Raw genomic sequence first — 15,567 nt, forward strand, 5'->3', positions numbered from 1 at the left:
AGGGCTAAATGAAAAACTACATAGAGATTTTAATAACTTGCTTTTTACATTGACTAAATATTAAAAGCATTAACATTTTTTTATTGAAAATCTTGGTTTATGCTATTAGACCTTTTACTAGATCTGTATCCCCCTCCCCCAGATTTTTTCTAATTCTCTGGCTTTTGGTATGACATCTGTTGCCTCAAAAAAATCTCACTTTTTAAAAGCTGACAAAACTTACTGCGCTATTAACAACAACTGTAGCAATGAGTGTATAATAAGATGGATGCAAGGTATCTTATGGGGAATAATTATAAAACCATGTTCCAACACTAATCATCTAAAACAGTATTTGACAGTCTAAATTCTGTTTTCTAAATCAGAAAACAGAATTATGCCCAGCTTCTGCATAAAGCTAATATGTTTAACAGGAAGCATTCATGATGAATGATTCATCTTGAAAATAAGATTTCATTGTATACAAATCTTTTGTCTGAGGAGTTAGCCTTTATGTGTGTTATATATTTAGTTTTTCATTGCAAGAAAAATAGTATTCAATCCACTATAATATCAGTATCTACAATCTTCTCTACAAGCATATTTGTACGTATAAACATTTGTATTACTCTAATTTAACAGATGTCTTTGATATTTATTCCCCTTTTGTCATAGCATCCTTGCTCATATGACCTACACTAAATGAAAAACTGACTAAATGTGAAATGATTTTAAAGTCATTTTCTAGGCTTTATTTTATAAGCCTAGTAAAAAGTGGATTAGGTGCATTAGTTTGAGTTAAGAATTAAAGTTTGAGTAAAGACTTACTTTTTCACATGCTATTTAAATTAAAATGCCTTTAATTAAAAGATAATATTAAAATATGAGGCTTTTTTTCCCACATGGTTATTAGTTTTGTCTTGCTAATAACTTGCATCCAACAGAAACATTAGTGTTTGTTTTTGGTCTTTTCTTTTGGCCTTGATCAAGGGAAATATTTATTTAAAGAATGCTTTGTTTATTTAGAATGACGTGATTTACCTCATTTAGAATGACTTTTATTTCTCATGTGTTAATAAATGTATTTCTTTATATTGCTTTAAAACACTTGCATCTTTGCTCTTTTCTAACTCTGAACTTTCCTCTGTGGCTGCATCTGAGGTGCTTTTTTCAGGTATAGTTTTTTTTTTCTTCTTCCACTGTATACTTTTCCAGCACTTATATTTAGTTGGTCTTTTTTCTTCCAAAAATGCTCATCTGAACAAAATTTTAATGTAATGAATTATAAAATAGTTACTAGTCGTAAAAATGAATGTTGTTTATTAATGCTTTCAATTGTGTAAATTTTAAAAGTCTCCTCATTTTACTTTCATGCAGGTGATGAAACTTACCAGGATATTTTTCGTGATTTCTCCCAAATGGCATCCAATAATCCAGAGAAACTAAATCGTTTCCAGCAAGATTCACAGAAATTTTGAGTTTTTTTAAGAAGGGGAAAATAGTAAATCTGGTGACTCCCTAAAGTATACATTTGAAAGCTCACAGATTTTTACTTCTTTAATTCTACTTACTTACTTTTAGTAGCTATTGAGTTTTTTGGGAAAAAGGTACCCGTTCATTGATATTTTTATAAATCAAAACATAGATCTCTAGTAGTTGGGAGAGGAACCTACTTTAAGACTTCTTTTATTAAAATTTTTTTTAAAGCCTGTTTAAAGGGCTATTTTTTATAGATTAAAATTTAAATCTAGACTTAGGCCATCTCTAGGTTACAAGATGCTAAGAGTTTAGACAAAATAATCTTTTTTTCCCAGTGGGTGGTAGCATTGAATTTTTTCTTCTGTGCACTGTGCCCAGGATCGTTCAATCAAGCATATCGGCATCGAGTGGGAGCCTGATGTCCTGCCTGACTTGAGAATATGTCTTTGCTTTAGCTTCCCTGATGTTGGTGATTCAGAAATAGTTTTTTTCTGTTTGTTTGTTTGTTTCTTGGTAGCCTAGCTGTCATATACACAATATGTAATTTAATTATTAGAACTAGAGAATGCATGCCCCCCCATTTGCTCAAAAATGCAGTTATATTCCTCAGTTATTGTCCAGTACTTTAACGTACATACAGTGGCTGTACAGATTGACATAACTCAGTCCTTTAGATTTATTCCATTTTATGAAGGAAAAAAAAAACAACCCTTGACAATAGTTTTTTTTTAATTACCAAAAGAATCTCATAGCAGTTGTAGTTCTTCATTGTTTAGTTGATTTCCTAAAACCTTGACAAATTTATTGATGTAACAAAACTGTGTTTCAAAAGTTACTTGAATGTTGCAAAATTATGCTTTCATCAGTTGTAACTATCAAAGGAAAAGTTGACTTATAAAATAATGTAGAATTTATATTTGAAATGTGTCCTTTTCCAGATACAATTTTGCTCTTGCTCCTAGTGAAAGGAAAAATATCTCTGTAAAAGGAGTAAAAAAGACTCAAGTTTTTTTAGTTTATACTAAAATATACAGCAATAAATTGCTTTTTAATTCTTCTAACATCTCCTGTGTACTTGTTGTACACGGTATACATTCTTTTAAATTATAGCATCTCTATAGCTTTAGTATTTGGTTACATGAATCACAGACCCTTGAATTCCAAAATATTATGGGTATACTAATTTTCCAGGTATATGCTACAGATTAGTCTGATTCTATCTTTGATTGACGTATCTTGTCAGGAGTATAAAATAAGTAATTTGCCTTATGGTTTCTTTCTGATATTGTCATAATTAAGTTTAACTTTCTTTTTCAAGTTACATGTAAATAATATTATTGATACTCAGTTTCTAAATGAGAGGTTTTTAAACTTGAGTTGCCAAATGAGTACAGAAATTATATTTCATTGGGTAGATAATAAATTTTCTAACATTTTCCCACCAGTAAGTAGAGTTTTCTAAGTTGACTGAACATCAAATCAGAATCTGTCTAAACAGGAATTATACTGACATAAATTCATATCACAGAAAAGGTTCCATATTTGTTTGGCCAAATTGCATGCATATAATGCTTATTTAGTAATAATTGCGGTGTATTAGATAAGGATACAAATATATTTAGGGATTATTTCTAAGGAAATGGTAACTTCCAAAGCCTTGTATTTTAATTGCAACAATACCAGGAACCTTAAATCTTTCCTGTTTCACCTCAGAGTCACAGGTCACTGGGCTTTGCAAAAGTCTGATTTGTAGCATTTTTATTAGTGTACTTTGAAATTAATTGTCCGAAAATCTCAAGGAGAAGGAAATATGTTGAGAAAAGAAAGAAACAAAGAAAGGAAGAAAGAAAAAAAGAGAAAAGAGTGCCTCACTTTTCCTTTGTAGTGCCTATTCCTGTTTTGCTCCTAGGAATTCATCTGACCTTTATCTGAGGAAGCCTAGGCAGTTTACCTTTTGGATACAACCTTTGGTCTTCAGATCACTTCTGGGATCTCTGGTTGTAAAAGCAATTCTTGATCATACTCTTAACTCCTGTGGCTTCAGTCATGAGTTGTTAATGTGGCAGTAATTAGTGTCTACTTAAATTTAATTGTTAGAGATGTATTTGAAGTACACTAAAGATCATGGTTCTGAATATCTTCAGAGAAAGTGAAATCTTTAACAGTACAGGGAGCCTGTACGTACAAAAATATACTTCTGTGGCTTGACTTCTTGAATATGCGGAGACCCAGTTTGGATTAAATTTGGCAGAAATGATGCAGGAGTAACAGCAAGGTTTTAAAGTAAATTAATGGTTACAAGTAGTTATAGAGTAGGTTGGCTCTTAACCAAGGTGAATTAGCTGTGTCAACTAATAGCCTTTCTGTAGTATGTAACAAATCTTAGTTTCATTATGCTGTGAATTATTCAGTATCATATGATAAATTATAGTTTAAACAACGTTAGTCATACTCTTGGGCTTCAGAAATCAATTTGACTGTCCTTTGTTTTCATTCCCTCACTGATCTGCTGGTATTAGTTTCTGATTCCTTGTCATTATTCCATTAACTCATTAACTTAAAAGTTAGAGTAATCTGAAAATAAGAATAGCAGTACTATGAGGAATTCATAAAATACAGTTTCATGTTAGAACTAGACTAAAGGTAATTGCATAGTTATTTGCAATTTTTTCATTGTAACACTTACATGTTTAAGATTTCTAAGGTTTTAAAAATTACCTTTGGTACAATCCTTAGAAATTCAGAAATTTCCAGGGATTCACTATATTACATTGTTTACCTAATTTATACTGGTCTTTGTAGATTTTAATCAACTTTGGTGTTTACTTTGTAAAACATACAGATTTTATTTGGAATATTACTTTGGTTCCTCATGGGTGCATTTTGAAAAAAACTTATACTTTCACAGTCTGGACAGCTTAAGTTTGTGATGTGTTAAAGCAGTATTTTAAAAATATAATTTTACACATGTGAAGTGGGGTCACGATAAACCAAATTGTATTTAAGATTAAATTTACTATCCATTTTGAATAAGACATTCCCATATCACTCTTACATTGTGGAATTAACTTTTCTGTTTGATAGCACTTTCGACTATGGACATGAGCTGGAAAAATGCTATATTTTTATAGAATTGTCTGTTCAGAATGACTTCAGACCTGCATGATATAGTGGAAAGAGCACTGACTAGTTACTTACTACTCTTACTGGATTCAGAGCTCCTCACAAATATAATGAGTGGGACAAAACAAGGTGAAACTGTAACAGCATCCCTTGGTGTACTGTTCCGCTGCTCACATCTGCTCACAGTGTGCTTTGCCGTTACTCACAGTAGGACTTCTGAGATCTTAATCTAAGAGCACCAACAGTGTCTCTTCTTTGATCCTGGGCTGCTCCTCGTTTGACAGAGCAGGTCACTGGTTTGCTGGTTGGTGGCGTAGCTGACACCAGAACCCCTGTCTGACTAGTAGTCAGAGGCACTTTACTCATATCATGAAATGATTTGAAATCATTGTAAAGCAGCAAAATTGGATAATGACTGCCAGCTTTCCTTGTGCTTTGATAACGAAGACTCCAAGTATTCTGGAGAACCTGGATATAAAATTACTTTGGGGCTTCCCTGGTGGCGCAGTGGTTGAGAGTCCGCCTGCCAATGCAGGGGACGCGGGTTCGTGCCCCGGTCCGGGAGGATCCCACATGCCGCGGAGCGGCTGCGCCTGTGAGCCATGGCCGCTGAGCCTGCGCGTCCGGAGCCTGTGCTCCGCGACGGGAGAGGCCACAGCGTTGAGAGGCCCGCGTACCGCAAAAAAAAAAAAAAAAAAAAAAAAAAAAAATTACTTTGAAGGACTAGATTAGGGTTTAAATAAGTTAAATTGTAGGGAATTGTATATATTTGCAATAACAAACATTGATGAAGGCAAAACGTTGTAAAGGCAATTCTAGTTCACATATGCTTATCAATTTCTTGATGCTTCTAAACGAAGACAACTGAAAGGGGCATGGATTCAGTTTGGCCAAATCCTGACATCTATAAATATGATTTTGGGGGCATCTTTTTCTATTTACATAAATTATCTACTAAAATAAGGTAATGGGGGGAGGGAAGTAAGGTTTGATTAAGTAAACTTTTCTCTACATTGCTCTTTTCACTATCTTATGTACTAGATTTTCTTATTTTTCCTCAACACACCTCCCACCTTTTGGGTGTTCATTTTAAACAGGGAAAGCTCGCTACATTATAAAGAATGTTGGCACCATTTATTTTACACAAAGGCTAAAGGTTAACTTTTGGAAGTGATGAGCTACTTTTCTATATGTGTTTACTCGTGCTTTGTGATATTTCTGGATCATTCCAGTCATAAAGACTTATTACATGTAATATTTCCTGCTACCTGTGAAAAGGTATATTTTAAAGAATGTATAACCAACAATCCATTTACTTTTTATTAGTATGTAGAGGATTTATTTGTATCTAATTCATGAATGTAGTTTTACTGTAGGATGTCACTGTAAATGGAACAAAGTACATTATCTTTATAGTTATTCTAAAATGTATATTATGTAAGAATTGTAAATATTATACCTGATTAAACTCTTTGTATGCCAAGAAATTATGTCAAGTCAATAAAAATCTCACCTCTGGCATAGTTCTATTATGCTCAGACTTCCACTTTATTGTGAACTACAATTGCAGACATACCTGTTAACAACTGTCATGTTTAAGGTCCTGTATTCCTTTCCAACGCTGTCACACTGGTCCAGATTGATCCTGTTTGCTGATTGCTTCAACCATGAAATCCATTTTGATCTTTTAAATATTTTCTTCTGCCGATCACAGAGCTGTATGGCTCCCAGTTCATTAGCTAAAAACCACAAAAGGCCTTTTTTGCTGTAGCTCTAATTTTTTTCTATTATGATTGAGATATCTGTTGAAGTTTCTAATCTAGGCAACACATTTACACTCAATCCTTTTAGTAAACAAACAAACAACATATTTTTGCATGAAATGAGATTGAAGGAATAGAGGCTTGAAGGAACAGACCTGGCAGTGAATTGCCTGCTTTTGCCTTTCCTTTAAAAGTTAGTTGAAAGCAGACACTTAAAACTTTTCTATGTAATTTGCTTTATTCCACTTCATTTCATTTTCATAATAGTTCTTTAACAAAGAGAATCCAAACTGACAGTAAATGTGTTCAATGAAAACAGCCTACTTTTCGTTATTACAAAACAGTGCTTTTTCATCGTAGAAAAATGTTTAAGTAATGATAAGTAAAAAGAATTCCATCCTAATTCCATCATCTGCCTCTGATGTTCATGTGTGGCTAGTAGATGGTAGCTACTAGCTACATGTGGCTATTGAAATTTAATTAAAATTAGACAAAATTAAGAGTTCAGTTCATCTGTGGAATTGCCACATTTAAGAGCTGACTAGCCATGTGCCCAGTGACTACTGTTTTGAACAGGGCAGATAATAGAGCATATTCATCCTAGGAAGTTCTATTTGACAGTTACCAAGTACGGGGCAAGCTGTTACTTCTTTGGTATATACCCTTCTAGACCTTTGGGTGTATGTATTATATTTATATACAATGGGATCATACTGATTTGCCAACTGCTTCTTTCACTTAATAAATGAGGAACAAGTTTCTAAGTCCTTAAGTAATCTGCATCACTTTGGGAAGGATTTCTTTAAATGTTTTTATTATGGAAACTTTCAAACATATACAAAAGTAGAGACAATAACATCAGTAGCTGTTAGCTCATGGCTCACATTGTTTTATCTATACTCCCACCCATTTTTCCTCTTCATTTTTTTTAAACCAAATGCCAGACATTTCAACAAATCGTTGAGTATGTCTCTAAATATCGTATGATAGCGCTTATTATGCAGAATCTTAAAAAAAATGATACAAATGAACTTATTTACAAAACAGAAAACAGAACAAACTTAGGGTTACCAGAGGGGAAGGGTGGTGGGGGGTTGGCGTTAGTTAGGGAGTTTGGGACTGACTTGTACACGCGGCTATATTTAAAACAGATCACCAGCAGGGACCTACTGTGTAACTGCAGGGAACACTGCTCAATATTAGGTAACAACCTAAATGGGAAAAGAATCTGAAAAAGAATAGATACATGTATATGTATAACTGAATCACTTTGCTGTACACCGGAAACTAACACAACATTTGTTAATCAGCTCTCCTCCAATATAAAATAAAAGGTTAAAAACATAAAGGGGGAAAAAAAGGACTGTTTTAAAAAAATCATATCACCTTCCTTAAAATATGAAACTATATATAGTCAATATTCAAATTTTCCCAATGTCTTAGGTGTGTTCTTTAAAAAAAGATTTTTCAAATCAGAATTCATGTAAGTTCCATTCATTGCAATTGGCTAATATATCTCTTGAGTCTCTATAGGTTCTTCTATTTATTACTTTAAAAAATTTCCCTTATAGTTTGTTGAATACATCACTCTTAATGACAGCATCTTTATTTTAGTTTCACTTTACTGATGAACATTTGATTTCAATACCTTGTCACCATAAACCTAGTTCTTCATGACCCTTATGGCTAAATATTTGAGTACGTTCTTCCTTATTTCCTTAGGATGAATTCCTAGATGTGAAAATGCTGGTTCACAATGGGTGGGTATATTTTTGAGGCTCATTCAATGAGTCAGGCACTGTGTTAGGTACTGGGGATATTATGGTAAAAAACAAAACAAAACAAAACACACTACCTGTTCTCTTGAAGTCTTGCCCTCTTGCAGTGGAGAAAGATAGGACTGGGCAGTTCATAGGTGGCCCTCATGGGATCCCTGAGGATGGTGCCTCCTCTGGACACTGGACGCGTTGGTGTTTAGAGACCATTCCTCAAGGCAGTGACATCTAAGCCAAGGTCTGAAGCCAGAGCGGTTGGCTCGGTGAAGAGCTAGGGCAGTACTTTTCAACCTTTGGCTTGTAAAAGAATCACCGTGGAGGCCCAGGCTCATTGAAGATAATAGGGCCTGAGCCATTGTGTTTTTACCAAGCTCCCCATGGTTTCCAATGCCAATCAAAATTTGAGACCCTTGTCTCAGAAAGAAACATTCATCTGGATAGGAGAGAGAACTGAAAGTTCTCTTAGAAAGATTTTAGTATTGCCAGAGTTCCCTCCAGGAAAGTTGTGTCAATATACACACCCCCATCTACTGTAGAGGAGTGTCTTTTTCTCTGTATCTTTGACAATATTGGGTAGTGGTCAATAAAGAAAAAAGCCTGCTAAACTATCAGATTTCTACATTACATTACAGATGTAGAAATCATACAACAGGAAAAACCATCTCCCCTGGCTAGAAGTCAGAGAACTTGACCACAGTTAAAGTTAGAACTGAAGGGTCACTTGCCGACCAAGTTCTTGTCTATTTAGTCATATTGTTGTACACCCAGATATATCTATTTTAAGCTGAGAAAATAGCGCATAACATCTGACACACTACATACTTTCTCTTTTTGTTTAAAAAGACTTTATTCATTTTTGATAAGGGAAAGGACAATCTCAATGTCAACTTGTCATCTAATCATAAATTTGAATTTACAGGATTCACTGCCCTAAAGACACTGTATCTACTGACTGACAACATAACTTAAAATGAAAATCTCCTTTCTGTTCCCTAAGGTTGCATGTTGAAAGAATTAAACAGTCCTTTGCAATAGTCAGCATTGGTACTTGGCCTAGGTGTAAGATCAAAGAGCAAAACAGGAGCAAAAGAAGGCCGAAAGCATAACTTGATCGCCCAGCGAGTACAAACATCATTGGAACAAAGAAAGTTGCAGGCACCAGATAAAAAAGGCAGGTTCATTAGCATAAAAAAATTACACTTGGTTGAAGGTGAGGTCAGCTATTCCACACGTCAACATGTATGCCAATCCTAATGGCTAACATGGAACCACAGAAACAAAAACAGAGACCTTAAATTCAGTAACTACACAATGTAAAATTCAAAACTGGAATTTACCCAGGTCATCCTCCAAAATCTATAGCTAAAACTTTTTCTTTTTAATGCACCAGGAAGATCTGTTGTAATGACATGAGTTGGTCACACTTAGATTTGCATTTATATAAGATTTATAGGTTTAACTATAAATAGATTTATATAAATATAGATTTAACTACCCAGCTCATGCACTAACTGCGCTAAAAATGATGAAACTTACTCCATGACTTTTTCTAAGAACTCACACCACATAACAGCTAACACCCAATATAGCTTCCTAAAAATGCCCCAACAGAAAACATTTTGTTCAGTTTGGTGCTTGTTGTGACGTAATACCAATAGAATAGTGTACAACTACTTTAGTTACTCAGCTGCTACTTCAAATATTTTAATCTAACTTTTGTTCAGACTTTAATAACTTCGTACCTATTTGCCAAAATCCTTGTGTTAAATGTAACTACATCTGATATTCTTAAACTGTAGCTCCTGTAACACAGTTCAAGTGTTTTTTTCCCCTGGGTATATCTAGACATTTTAATCAAGAAAACAAAGTTATGCTATTATGATTAGCCAAAGCTCTTTCCAGCAGACCACTGAATACAGCAAGTCATAACAAATGCCTTCCCAGAGACAAGAACAAGGCAAAATATTTTCTGTTCATAAAAGGAGCTAACAGCATGCTTTGTGCCATTAAAAAGCTACTTTTCAAAATATAACCAGAAGACTTACGGTCTACTGGAAAGCTTCCACTAATCACACACTATAACTAAGCCTCAGAAACTTTCATGACAAAGGCTCCAGATATACAGAGAGAAAACATTACTTAAAGTTACGTGGAAACCTCAGTTAACAGGGAAATGAAGCCTTAGAAGACAGAATACATCTAACAAATACGGGGAACAGAGTAGACACTGTAGCTGGCTATTCGTAAAGGACCACAGTTTCTCCCTATGGATCAACACTGCCTACAAAATAAACTGTACCTTAATTATAACGTATTTAAAATTACACTTTTACAGAGCTATTTAGTACCTGACTCAGAAAAACAATCGCATTTATTTGAGGTTTACATGAAATCATACAAATAAAATTTGTATAAACACAAATCCACATCGAGTCATAACACAGATAGCAAAAGACAAAGTAAAAACAAAACTAATTGGCGGCTACATACAGTTGGACACAGTTGTGTCTTGTACACTAGAAAGTCTTTTACAAAATTATCATCTTAGATCAATAGAAGACCAAACTTCAATGTTGTCCTTGCAAGATGGGCTGCTTTAGCAATCTCTTCCTGTTTTCTCCAACGTTCCTTTTTAATATGGCTGGTAATTATTTTGGTGATTGCCATCCCCTCGAGATGCCTTGCTGTAAGTGCTCTGTTGGCCACTGTAGTCTGCATATCCATGCATATCCATAGTTCCCGTAGTTATACCCAGTATAACCATAGCCGCCATAGCCACTATAGTTTTGATCACCACCATATGCACTATTGTCATTTCCATATCCTTGATCATAATAATTATTAAATCCTTGGTTCCAGTTTTGGTCCTGACCTTGGCCACGACCCCTAGTACCTCGTCCACCAGCTGCAGCACCTCTTCCTCCTTTTTGTTGTTGCTGTTGCTGCCTATATACCTCTTTGGGTTGTGCAACTTTGATGTCACACTTCCCAGAACCAATCTGATATCTGCTTTCTACCAATTTCTTTACTGGCTGTCCGTCTGTATATGTAATAAAACAAAATCCTCTTCTTTCATTTGTTTTTGTATCCATGGGAAGTTCAATATTTTCAATCTCTCCAAAGGCTCCAAAATATTCTTTAATTTGTTCTTCCAAAGTATCTGGGCTCAATCCACCCACAAAAACCTTTTTGGGGGGTTCCTTCCCCAAGCTTTGGCCCTATTAGGGTCTATCAATTTGCCATCCAGCTTGTGTTCTTTCAGTTTCAAAACCTTATCAACACTAGCAGCATCTTTGAAATGCACAAATCCAAATCCTCTTGATCTTCCAGCGACTGGATCTGTTTTCATTGTGCAGTCTACAACTTCTCCAAATCGAGACAAATATTCAGTCAGATCTTTCTTGCTTGTATCCCAGCTCAAGCCTCCAATAAACATTTTACCGTCATCCTGCTGATTCACATAACACATTAATTTTTCTTTATGGTCAAAGAATTGAGGATGAAGAAGCTTGGAGAAAAGACCAGTCTCTTGAGTATTTTCCTGTGTCTACTGACTTCCTATGTAAAATTTAAATTATCTTGTTCTTCATTTGTTATCCATAAATTCCAGGAGTAGTGATCTTATAAAGGTCTGAAAAAATATATGTGTTGAATAAATTCCAGAATAAATGGCAGAGGAAAAATCCACCTTATTGATTGTGTAGGTGGGTGGACTAAAAGGTACAATTCCAGCATTATTTCCCCCTTATTAATGAACAATAATTAGAATGTAATAATACAATGGTAGCACACAGTGGTGGAGATTCTGTGGTACATGTAATAAAGTCTTAATGGATATTTGGGGTTTAGAATTTGTAAACACTCTAGAAAAGCTATGGTTGCTAAACTGTATTTTGTACTTGTTGGATATTTAGACTTTGTTTTAGAGTTTGGTGTTTCTAGCATAGTTTATATTTATTGTTTACTAAGTGTCAGACACTATTCCAACTGCTTTTTATCTATTATCTCTCATAACCCTATGAGGCATAAGTACTAATATTAGCCCCATGTTACATAGGGGTATGATTGCAGCTCAGAGAGATTACCTCCCTTGAAGTCTAACAACTCCTAGTTAGCTGTAAATCCAGCTCTCTGGTGCCTGTGGGAGCAGCTGTGCTCAGGGTCTTCCTACTCTGCCATCTTGCTTCCCCCCGCACATGCCCAAATCCAGCTCTCTTAACCACAATGTCATCTGCTGAAGCTTGTGGTAAAATACACACAACTCAGAGTCTGAGTTATCACTTTCAGTGCTAATCTTGGCTGGAAGTTTGGGCTTTGGAAGTCGTATGGCTTGAAGGGGGATCCATTATTTACTAGCCAACTAGATTTGGGCAGTTCACTTCTCTAAATCTCAATTTCCTCAATTGTAAAGTGCAAATAAGCAAATAATACCTCTACCTCTTACAGCTGTGTGGATTAAATGAACTAAAGTAATACGTGTTACTAAAGTGAGATAATTCTGCCATTGTTCCCCCCCCCCCCAAGGTGAGTAGCATGTATTGAACATGTTGCTAAGCATTCTTTAGAGGTCCAAGGTTTTTCAGAGAAGTGTTGCTCCAACTGAAAAGAAGAAGAGTTAAAAACGAGATGAATTGTGGTTCTGGGGACCACACTTTGAGAAATAATGGCATGGCACAGTAAACGGGTGAGAGAATTTGTGATTGCATTTGTGCCTGCGTTTTCACCTGCACCTCTTTCAAGCGTGCAGACCACTTGTACATGTTTACGTAAACACTGTAGTGTGTCATTGGTCCTCAGAAGCCTCAAGTTAATGGGTTTTTATGTAGTTGGCAGTGTCCAGCTATATTGCCAAACCTGCCACTGTGTGACCCGGGGCAAGTGACCTCAGTTATGCTTCAGTTAAGAATTTGCAAAACTACCGGGTACATATTAAGCCTCTTTTAAAGTGTTAAAGTTAAAAAAAAAAAAAAAGTATCCTTTAGATTGCCTCTGGTCCGCCTCAGAGGTGCCAAGAGAGGTGAGCAGGCCATTTACACCTCGGGTGTCAATCCTACTTCACCGAGAATAGGGAGGGAGTTGCTAGTTTAAATTCTTTAGCCCCAGATAGTCTCCAAGGTGTGAAAGGAGTCGGGGAGAGGACTTAAAGCCTTCAAGAAATTAGGGTGGAAAAGGTATATAGAGAAAACTTTTCTTTGTGAGTCCAGTTTAGTCTTTTTGCTACCGAAGTCTTAGCTTCGGTTTCTAGCGTCTGGGGCTGGGCACTTAAGAGGGCCATTTTTCACGGACGGTACAGCCAGCTGGCTTGTATGCCCGAGTCCTCACCGGCTTCTCTGACCACTCTGGGGCGGCTCCTGCGGACCCGCGGCGCATCCCCGATGTAATCCTTCTGAGCCTAGGACCCAGCGGCTGCCGGGCAGCCCTGGCCCCGCCTCTCGGCGCATCAGCGCCCGCGGATTGGCAGCGCGGCTCCGCCTCCGCCATGGCTGCCGCCCGCCGCCGGGGCTACTAAGTAGCTGTAGAGGTACTGTTCTCCGCTGCGGCTCCCCGGCCGCCCTGTCCGCGGGAGGGTGGCGCATGGGTCTCCTCCGAGGCGCGCCCCCATGCGCTCGGGCCATGGCGCGTCTGGGCGCTGTGCGCTCCCACTACTGCGCGCTGCTGCTGGCCGCGGCGCTTGCCGTCTGTGCCTTCTACTACCTCGGCTCCGGCCGGGAGACCTTCTCCAGCGCCACCAAGAGGCTGAAGGAGGCCCGCGCCGGAGCCCCCGCCGCGCCCTCGCCGCTGGTGCCGGAGCTGGCGCAGGGCTCCGTGGCGCCGGCCCCGGGTGCTAAGGCCAAGAGCCTGGAGGGCGGCGGGGCCGGGCCGGTGGACTATCACCTGCTGATGATGTTCACCAAGGCGGAACAGAATGCCGCGCTGCAGGCCAAGGCCCGCGTCGCGATCCGCTCCCTGTTGCGCCTCGCTAAGTTCGAGGCGCACGAGGTGCTTAACCTGCACTTCGTGAGCGAGGAGACCAGCCGCGAGGTGGCCAAGGCCCTGCTGCGGGAGCTGCTACCGCCCGCTGCCGGCTTCAAGTGCAAGGTGAGCGGGGCCTCAGCCGGAGGTTCCGGGCGGGTGGCTCGGTCAGCGCGCGCGCCCGGCCAGGCTCCAGGGGTCAGGAGGGAGGTGTCTTCGTTGCGCTGCCCACTGCCAACGCCAGTAGAAGCCTACCCTCTCAACCCGATCCCCCTGGCTGAAGTGTGCATTCACAGCACGCTGGAGGCGTCGTCCGGGGGCGTGTCCGGGAGCCTCGTTGTTAGCCGACTGCCCTGACCGCGTCTCCCCCTTTAACTGCGGCCTCCTTGAGAATTGGCACTCCCCGTCTTTGCTAGCGTTACAGGATTCAGCAGTCAGTGCCTTCAGAGCCTGCCCCCCTTTTTATTCTTCTCAGTCTTTGACTTTTTTTTAAAATAAATTTATTTTGTTTATTTTATTTTTGGCTGCGATGGGTCTTCGTTGCTGCGCGCGGGCTTTTCTCTGGTTGCGGCGAGCGGGGGCTACTCTTCCTTGTGGTGCGCAGGCTTCTCATTGTGGTGGCTTCTCTTGTTGGGAACACGGGCTCCAGGTGCGCGGGCTTCAGTAGTTGTGGCTCACGGGCTTAGTTGCTCCGCGGCATGTGGGATCTTCCCGGACCAGGGCTCGAACCCGTGTCTCCTTCATTGGCAGGCGGCTTCTTAACCACTGTGCCATCAGGGAAGCGCCTCAGTCTTTTCCTTTTGAGGATGGAGCAGGTCATTTGAACGTACCAATATGCTTCTGGTGCAGAGTCTGCTGGACAGGGTCTTCGGCCGCTTGAATTGTTCAGGTTACAGTGACATTTCTCATAGCTCATTTCTCTAAGGTATTTCAGTCGGAACGTCAAGCCCAAACCCAGCCAGTGTGAACCATCTCATCTCCTCTGTGTGCCCCCTTCTCCCCTACCCTCAAGGGTCCTGAACCCATTTAGAGAAGCACCGGGTTCCTCCCAGGAGGTACAGATAAGATCTGGGGAGAGCAGAGCTAGTCACCTTGTCCCAGGCTGGACCCACCTGCATCCCCATCATCTCGCTTCACCTCCTGGCTCTGCTTGTCAGAGATTGGATTCCTAACTTAGAGTTAATGGTCTCAGTTAAATTGCTTGCCTCGTTTTGACCTAACAGTTGCACAGAGGGGATCCAAGGTCTGATTTTGGGATAGAAATAGTAGGTGATCTTAAAGGATGGAGCCTGATGGTGGGGGGACGGGCGGTGAGGCAAGAGTAGTGTTCCATGTGTTTGTGCCCAATGAGTGACTAAGGGGAGCTGATGCCAGGATCCTGCAGGGTTCAGGGGTCTGTTGTTTGTTGTCTTCAGAATCAAGTTCTAATTTCTTGGTAAGGCCGTCTGTGTTGTGGCCCTGGCTCTCCTCTTCTGCCTACCTTCTTGTCCTCCCCC

General features: G+C 39.0%; 2 protein-coding genes and 1 pseudogene across 5 annotated transcripts in view; 2 read left to right on the forward strand and 1 right to left on the reverse strand.

The window, feature by feature from the left end:
* Positions 1-4,875, forward strand: part of ACAP2 (ArfGAP with coiled-coil, ankyrin repeat and PH domains 2) — a 162,717-nt gene extending 157,842 nt beyond the window's left edge. For all 4 annotated transcript variants that reach the window (XM_027108310.1, XM_027108324.1, XM_027108302.1 and 1 more), the window contains one exon: positions 1,357-4,875. In XM_027108310.1, coding sequence (XP_026964111.1) covers positions 1,357-1,457 — 101 coding nt within the window. In that variant the 3' untranslated portion in view covers positions 1,458-4,875. The remainder of the gene's footprint in view (positions 1-1,356) is intronic.
* Positions 4,876-10,472: 5,597 nt separating this feature from the next.
* LOC113621505 (heterogeneous nuclear ribonucleoprotein D-like pseudogene) lies at positions 10,473-13,361 on the reverse strand (annotated as a pseudogene).
* A 110-nt stretch (positions 13,362-13,471) lies between these two features.
* The window catches only part of XXYLT1 (xyloside xylosyltransferase 1), a 190,408-nt gene continuing 188,312 nt past the window's right edge, over positions 13,472-15,567 (forward strand). The window contains exon 1 of the mRNA XM_027108352.1: positions 13,472-14,197. Within this exon, the coding sequence (XP_026964153.1) occupies positions 13,694-14,197 (504 nt within the window). The 5' untranslated portion in view covers positions 13,472-13,693. The remainder of the gene's footprint in view (positions 14,198-15,567) is intronic.

Source organism: Aethalodelphis obliquidens, unplaced genomic scaffold, assembly GCF_003676395.1.
Source record: "Aethalodelphis obliquidens isolate GAN/ISIS:26980383/991018 unplaced genomic scaffold, ASM367639v1 scaffold1, whole genome shotgun sequence".
NCBI classification, from domain to species: Eukaryota; Metazoa; Chordata; class Mammalia; order Artiodactyla; family Delphinidae; genus Aethalodelphis; species Aethalodelphis obliquidens.